General features: G+C 42.3%; 1 protein-coding gene across 1 annotated transcript in view; it reads left to right on the top strand.

Annotated features, from left to right (window-relative positions):
• Positions 1-8,490, top strand: part of FRY (FRY microtubule binding protein) — a 571,437-nt gene that overhangs the window by 474,062 nt on the left and 88,885 nt on the right. Inside the window, exons 54-55 of the mRNA XM_042782984.1 lie at positions 252-452; positions 1,308-1,469. Of these exons, the coding sequence (XP_042638918.1) occupies positions 252-452; positions 1,308-1,469 (363 nt within the window). The remainder of the gene's footprint in view (positions 1-251; positions 453-1,307; positions 1,470-8,490) is intronic.

Genomic DNA, 8,490 nt, shown 5'->3' with positions numbered 1-8,490 from the left:
GACAGCCTTGGAGACCCTGTGGGGGAGTTGTACTCTGTTCTCTAGGGGCGCTGTAGATCAACTGGATGGCACCCAGTACAAACAGCAGCCACATCTTATCACCTCATGGAAATGCAGTGCTTGGTCTCCAGTGGATGAGGGCTTGAAGGTCCCTGACATGAAGCTGTCTTTCTGGGCCTGGCTCGCTGTGTGAAGGGGTGGGTGGCCAGAGGAGGCAGGCACAGGGTTGAAGCGGGTGCGTGCCATTGCAGGGAGAGACCATGGACAACTTCAACTGGGGCGTGCGCAGGCGCTCCCTGGACAGTCTGGACAAGTGTGACATGCAGCGGCTAGAGGAGCATCAGCTTTCCGGGAGCACCCCCAGCCTCCACAAGATGAACCCTGAGGATTCCGACGAGTCATCCGAGGAGGAGGGCCTCACCACCAGCCAGCTCCTGGAGCACTCGGACCTCGTAAGTGAGGACCCTCCCCACGAAGGCTCGCCCGTGGACAACTTTGTCCACCAACAGCAGGAGGGTCCTAACCCCAGAATCTCAAGTGCCAGGCGTGCTTCACTGCCTAAGTGGCTGGGTCTCTCTTGGCTGCAAATGTTAGCAAATGCTGAGGGGTGGGGTGGCGCAGGTACCTGTCGTAAACCCTGAGTGCCGTCAAGTCAGCCGAGGTCCTGGGTGTCCCAGCTAGCTTATTTTTCATTTTGTGGTGATGGTTGTTTTTACTCTTTATTGTGATTTGGGTGAGAGTTTACAGGGCCAACCGGTTTTCCAGTTAACAGTTCATATCCATTTTCCTATTAGCTTTTTATCTGTAGGCCTCTTCCTCCCATGCTCTCCAACATCTAGAGTTTCAGGAAATAGGACACTTAGACATAATTATTTGAAAACACAGGTAATCCATGTTTCAGGGTACTGCCTAGATTACCAGAGTGCCAACTGCTATGGTTAAGTTTCAATAATGGCAGCCTAACAAGGAGCTCCAGTGGTGCCCTGGTTGTGTGCTCAGCTGCTAACTGGAGGGTTGATGGTTCAAAACTACCAGCAGCTCTGCAAAAGAGAAACCTAGCAATTTGCTCCCTTAAAGATCACAGCCTAGAAAGCCCAGTGGGGCCATTTGACTCTGTCACGTGGCATCCCTGTGAGTCAGAATCGACTCAATGGCACCCAACCACCACAAAGAGGAAACAGGTCAGTTAAGGAATGAATGTCTGTCACCCAACCACTGGCAAACCATGGTGTGTACTCTCACGTAAAGAATAATTTGAGGTTTCAAGGGAGGAACTACATGGTAGGCTTTCTCCTCTTTGTCAACAGATCATGGCGCTGTCCCCCTCTGAGGAGGCCAATCACATGGAGTCGCTCACCATGGCCTGTGACATCACTCCTGCCGACCCCCACTCGTTCACCACAAGGATGGCGGGCTTTGAGGCTTCTTTGCCGGAAATGAGTAACCTACAGGTTTCCGAGGGTTCAAAGGTAAAGAGAATTTTGTCAATTCTGACCTGGTTTCCTTCAAAAGAAGTACTTAAAACTTTCTGAGAATTCGCTGGGGTGGGGAGGGATGAATGTAAGGGGACTGTCTCTGTTTTTTCTCCTGTCTCTTTCCTCGGTTGAATGTCCTCTCCTGTGCCCCTGCTGTGACGTCTCTAACCTACCAAGCAGACATCTTGTTCTGGGTGGAGAGAGACCTCACCAGAGGGTCATCTTCAAATGATACATTGCGCACTTGTCTCAGGAGCAGGAACTCCTGCTAATTTTATGGCAGAACGTATTAGTGCTTGTCTGAGATTGCTGTATTGGGAAAGTGGCTGTTCTCAATCATGACTTTTATAAAACAATATGCTAAGTGAGGTGTGGGAGTGTGCATGTCTTTGGGGAAATTTTTTCGTACATAAGAACCAATTATACAGTTTATGCATTGATTCTACGCTCTCCTGTTGGTATACGCTAGGAATTTTCCATGCCAATTGCTGTATTATGCTACATTTGCACAAAACTATCCCAGTCACACTTTCTGAAAGGAAAAGTACCTAACGGATATAATTTTCTTGTTTTAAAAAGTTGGCTTAATAAATAACAGATTGGCTTGCTCACAACACAGAGTGTCACCCATGAGTACTGGGCTCCTTTTAAAAAAAAAAAAAAAAAATCACCTCTAGTAGACCAAATGGTCAGTAATGACTTTAGAACAAAATGAGAAGGTAAGGGGGCAGGGAGACTAGATGAATGGAAACAGAACAACCAGAATAGAAATAATGAGTGTGTTCACACACTGTGAGGAATGTAACCAGTGTCCCTGAACAGTCTATAGAAACTGTTGAATGGAAACTTAAACTCCTGTGTAACTAAAAGTCAGTTTAAAAAGAGAAAGCCTAACACTATATATCTCATTTGATTTTATCAAAACGTCTAGGCATTATCCTGCCATAAAACTGCCCAGACCTCCACTGTATCCCACATCTATGCCTATCAGTATACAAATTCATTTTCTTATATCAGAACTCAAAGTAATCTATTACTGTTAGGATCGGGTAAAGTTCTCTTCACCCTGGGCTTTGTTTGCTTGTATAGTAAGTTGGAAGGAGAAGATCAAAAGCAAACCTACAGCCATTCAGTCAGTTCTGACTCACAGTGTCCCTAGAGGATAAAATAGAACTGCCCCATAGAGTTTCCAAGGCTGTCAATCTTTATGGAAGCAGACTGCCTCATCTTTCCCCACAGAGCAGCTGGTGGGTTCAAACAGCAACAGCACTGCACCACCAGTACTCCCTTTGAAAGAAAAGAGAAAGTAGCCAAAAAATTTATCTAAAAGTAATTTCCTTCTGATGCTTCTAATGAAATTGTGGGGTGACATCAAGAACATCATCCATGAAGAAAGCAAAAGGTCATTAAAAAGACAGGAAAGGAAGCAAAGACAAAAGTGGATGTTAGAGGAGACTCTGAAACTTGCCCTGGAACAGAGAGTAGCTAAAGCAAATGGAAGAATCAACATGATAAAAGAAGTGAACAGAAGATTTCAGAGAGCAGCTCAAGAAGACAAAGTCAATTATTATAATGAAATGTGCCAAGAGCTGGAGTTCCATCACGATAGATGAAGAAAAGATTGAAAGTGGACTATGCAAAGGCATTCAGTTGTGTGGATCATAACAAATTAAGGATAACACTGTGAAGAATGGGAATTCCAGAACACTTAATTGTACTCATGAGGAACCTGTGCATAGACCAGGAGGCTGTTGTTCAGACACAACAAGAGGATATGGTATGGTTTAAAGTCAGGAAGGGCATGCGTCAGGGTTGCATCCTTTCACCATATTTTTTCAACTTACATGCTGAGCAAATAATCCAAGGAGCTGGACTATATAAAGAAGAATATAAGGCATCAAGACTTGGGGAAGGCTTGTTAACAACCTGTGATATGCAGACGACACAAGTTTTCTTGCTGAAAGTGAGGATGACTTGAAGCACTTACTGATGAAGATTAAAAACTACAGTCTGCAGTATGGATTACACCTCAATATAAAGAAGACAAAAATCCTTACAACTGGACCAGTAAGCAGCATCACAATAGATGGAGAAAAGACTGAAGTTGTCAAAGACTTCTTATTACTTGGGTCTACAATTAACGCCAATGGAAGCAGCAGTCAGGGCATCCAAAGACATACTGCACTGGGCAAATCTGCTGCAGGAGACCTCTTTCAAGCACTGAAGAGCAGAGATGTTTCCTTGAAGACTAAGGTGCGCCTGACACAAGCCATGGTATTTTCAGTCACCTCAAATGCATGTGAGAGCTGGACAGTGAATGAGGAGGACAGAAGAAGAGTTGATGCTTTTGAGTTGTGGTATTGGCAAAGAATGCTGAAAAGTACCACTGCGGTGTAGTAAATTACTTACTATGGATTTTCTACCCATAAGTCTTTGTAAACTCCAAGGTGGGATTTTCTATGAGCAACTGAGGAGCTCCTGATTGCTGAAGTTGTCCACCTGGAGTATTTCTGTTGGGAGTGGGCACAAAACAATGTTCTGGGAGGTGCCCACTCTCTCTCAGGTACTTAGAGTTCTGATGCTATGATTGGCTAGTTTGACCACCCTGCCGGGCTCAAAAGGAGGCCTCCTAGAGGCAGAACTCTCTCTGACTGCTGGTTGAGGAAGACGTGCTGCCAAAAGAGACATGCGCCCCTGAAAGAGACACGTGCTGCTGGGAAAGAGACGCAAGAGACACGCATTGCTAAGTAAGACACCGAGGGACATGCACTACTGGGAGAGAGACTGTGAGAGACTGTTGGCTGAGGGACAGTGGGCTGGGAGAGAGACTGAGCGTTCTTCCTGAACTTGAATTGTAGCCTGGTGCTTCCCTAATAAACCCCATAATCTGTGAGTTCTGTGTGGCCACTGCAGTGAATTATCAAACCCAGGAGAGAGGTGGTGGGTGCTTTGGGAGGAATGGTTGGAGAAAGGGCTGGAGGGAGGCAGCACATCTGGCCTGGCAGGAATAGGCCTTGGGTTACTGCTGGTAATCCTGTCTTCCTCTTGTGGGATCAGAGGAGGTCAGAACATATGGCCTCCTTGCCATTTTTGCAACCATGCACAAAAAAACTACTAACAGATCTGTCCTGGAAGAAGTACAGCCAGGATGATCCTTCGAGGTGAGAATGGTCAGACTTCATCTCACCTACTTTGGTCATGTTGTCAGAAGGGACCATTCTCTGGAGAAGGATGTCAGGCTTGGTAAAGGAGGGTCGGTAAAAGAAAGGAAGTCCCTCAGTGAGATGGATAGACATGGTGGCTGCAGCTATGGGCTAAGGTATAGTAGGAATATTGAGGCTGGCTCAGGAACAGGCAGTGTTTTGTTCTGTTGTACATAAGGTCGCTGTGAGTCAGAGCTGACCTGACAGCACAGAATGACAACAACTTCTAATGGAAAAAAATACAACACTGGTTCTTTATTCTTTTACCCCAAAACTCAAACCCACTGCCACTGAATTTATTCCAACTCATAGCAACTCCCATAGGGTTTCCAGGGCAGTTAATCTTTATAGAAGCGGACTGCCTCATCTTTCTCCCATGCGGTAGCTCATGTGTTCGAACTGCTGACCATTTTGTTAGCAGATCAATGCTTTAACAACAGCACCACCAGAGTTCCTTTATTCTCTTACAGTGTTCTGCAAACAGCTCTGCAATCTTGGAAAATCTGTTTCATTTAAACATAAAGCAGAGACAACCGACCAAACTGCAATGATGTCGAAATGTTAAAGCTTTAGTAAACATAATTTTTAAGATTGTCCTCTTGCGACTTCTGGTAAGATGGTGGAATAAGAAGGCAAGTTATGCAGACCACTGCAACAAAGAAAAGAGAAAACAGTTGACACAGATACAGAAGATAATCCTGGAGCCCTGAGCTTTGAAAGAAAGGATACAGAAGTAGATTAAACATCAACTAGTAGAGGAGCCTAAGTGAAAACAGTGAGTAAGGAGACAAACAGAGCTGTGGAGTGTCAGCTATCCTGATGGCACAGACAGCCTGAATATTTTCAAATGGTGTTAGAACTTGAGAATTAACTTAAAAATCTGCCCAGCTCACCAAGGGTTGCATGGACTACTGCACAGGTAGCTGACAACTGGAAAGGGAAAAAGCAAAGGAGGAGACAAACTGAGTTGTGGACTTTCAGCTGTCCAAAGGCCACAACCATTTTGAATGTTTACAAGCAGGGCCCATTTTGTATATTTAAAGTGACAGCCTTCTTATTCAGATTCCAGGGACCTAAGAATAGGGTCAGCTTGCCGAAGACAGCATGGACATATAGGAGGCTGACGACTGGAAAGGAGACAGGTGGTGAGAGCATAAGTGCTGCCAACTAGTGAATAGAGGAACACAGTACCCTGCTTACTCAGATATATCCAAAGAAAATGAAATATAAACAAAGAATACCACAAAGCCTTGCAGACAACAGACCATCACAGTCCACATAAAGCAGGAGAAACAAGGGACAGAGATACAGATCCAGAACACATCCCTGAGGAAGAAGCAGCATTGGAACTCCCTGATAAGGAATTCAAAAGAATTATATTTAGGTACCTTCAAAGAACTGAGAGACAGATTGAGGAAAACACAGTGAAAATCCTAGAACAATTTTGGAAGACAATAAAAGAACAAAATGACAAAATAAATGAAAAATTATAAAGGATACAAAATCTACAGATAGAAATCCAGAAGATTAATACTAAATTATCAGAAATAGATAACACATTGGATGGGGAGAGGAGTAGAGTTAACTCAAAGGAAGACAGCATTAGTCACATTGAAGACAAATACCTGAATAGTTCTTTGGAAAGGGATCAATCAGAAAAAAAGACCAAAACAAAATGAAGAAAGCCTAAGATTCATGTGGAATACCATCACAAGGAATAACCTCATGTAATCGGAATTCCAGAACAGGAACAGACGAAAACACAGAGAAAACTGTCGACGATTTGTGGGAAGACAATTTCCCTGGTATGGTGAAAGACAAGAATATATCAAGAAGTCCAGTGAACCTCAAACATGATAGACCCCAAAAGAAAATCACCAAGGCATGTCCTCATCAAATGCACCAAAACCGAAGACAAAGAATGAATCCTGAAAGCAGCATGGGAAAAATGAAAAGTTACATACAAAAGTCAACCAATAAGACTAAGCTCTGATTTGTCAGCAGAAACCAAACAGGCGAGAAACCAATGGAATGGTATATATAAAACCTAGAAGACAAAAATTGCCAACCAAGAATTATATACCCGCCAAACTGTCCCTCAGATGTGATGGTAAGATAAGACATTTCTAGCTAAGCAGAAATTAAAGGAATTTGTTAAAACAAGATCAACCTTACAAAAGATGCTAAAGGGAGTCCTTTGGACAGAGAACCAACAACAGTAAACAGCAACCAACCATTAAGACACAGGATGACATAACCCAGAAACCAACCCAGTTATGGAAGTATCCAAAGAAATGAACCTACAAGATTGTAAACAGGAAACCAGAGACATCAATTGGCAAATGAGGGCAACTACAGACCAAAAAGAGGGAAAAAATTGTGTAGCTACAGAACTTCTAAATGGTAGGGAAATCAAGACAACTGCAAGATGAAACAGACTGTTCTAAACTTGGGAAGAAATTTATAAATCACAGGTTAACCTCAAAGAAAAATGATAAACCTTCACATCAATATAAAAAACAGGACAAGCACAAATATTCAGCAAATACTAAAACAATAGCAACGAAGGAAGTGGTAATATGATTCGTAAACAAAACAAGCTCAGCACAGAAAATTATATGCAACAAAGAAATCAGCCAGTACCATGAAAAAACACATAACAAAATGATAGCAACAAATTCATACTTGTCAATAATTACACTGAATGTCAATGGCTTAAAAGCACCACTCAAGAGATAGAGAGTTGCAGCCTGGATAAGAAATTACAACACATCAATATGCTATCTACAAGAGACACACCTTAGAGACAAAGACAAAAATAGACTAAAAAATCAAAGGTTGGAAAAAGATTTATCAAGCAAAAGGTAACCATTACAAAAGCAAGAGTGGCAATATTAATTTCTGATAAAATTAACTTTAAGACAAATACCACCATAAGTGACAGTTGTTGTTAAGTGCCGTCAAGTCGGCCCCGACTCATAGCAACCCCTCCTTGGGTTTCCAAGGCAGTATCGCTACAGGAATAGGACTGCCCCACCTTCCTTACAAGTAGTGGCTGGAGAATTTGAACCGCCAGCCTTCTGGTTACCAGTCAGGTGCCTTAGGCACTCTGCTACCAGAGCTCCTATAAGTGACAGGGAAGGACATTATATAATGATTAAAGATCAATTGCACAAGAGGACCTAACCATAATAAATATCTATGGACCCAATGAAAGAATCTCAAAATATGTAAATCAGACTTTAACAGAATTGAAAAGACAAATAGATGACTCCACAGTCATAGTAGGAGACTTTAACACACCACTTTCAATCAAAAATAGAACTGGAAAGAAATTCAACAAAGACACAGAAGAACTAAACAATAAAATCCACCAATTTGACTTTATAGACATCTACAGAGCACTTCACCCAACAACAGCACAATACGCATTCCTTTCCAGTGCACATGGAACATTTTCCAGGATAGACCATATGTTAGGCCACAAAACAAGCCTTAATAAATTTAAAAGCATTGAAATACCACAAAGCATCTTCTCAGATCACAATGCTATAAAATGAGAAATACACAATAGGAAGATCAATGGAAAAAAAGCAAACACGTGCAAATTGAAACACTCTCCTTGAAAATGATTGGGTAATAGAAGAAATAAAAAATGAAATTAGAAAATTTCTTGAATCAAATGAGAATGAAAACAAAATATACCAAAATCTTTGGGACACAGCCAAAGCAGTTATCAGAGACCAATTTATAGCAATAAATGCACAGATCAAAAAACAAGAAAGGGCCAAGATCAACATCTTAACCCAACA

This window comes from Orycteropus afer, unplaced genomic scaffold (genome assembly GCF_000298275.1).
Source record: "Orycteropus afer afer isolate SDZICR_OR568_19922 unplaced genomic scaffold, OryAfe1.0 scaffold00558, whole genome shotgun sequence".
Classification (NCBI taxonomy): Eukaryota; Metazoa; Chordata; class Mammalia; order Tubulidentata; family Orycteropodidae; genus Orycteropus; species Orycteropus afer.
The sequence above is the reverse complement of the archived record's forward strand: the minus strand, read 5'-3'. Positions and strand labels throughout refer to the sequence as shown.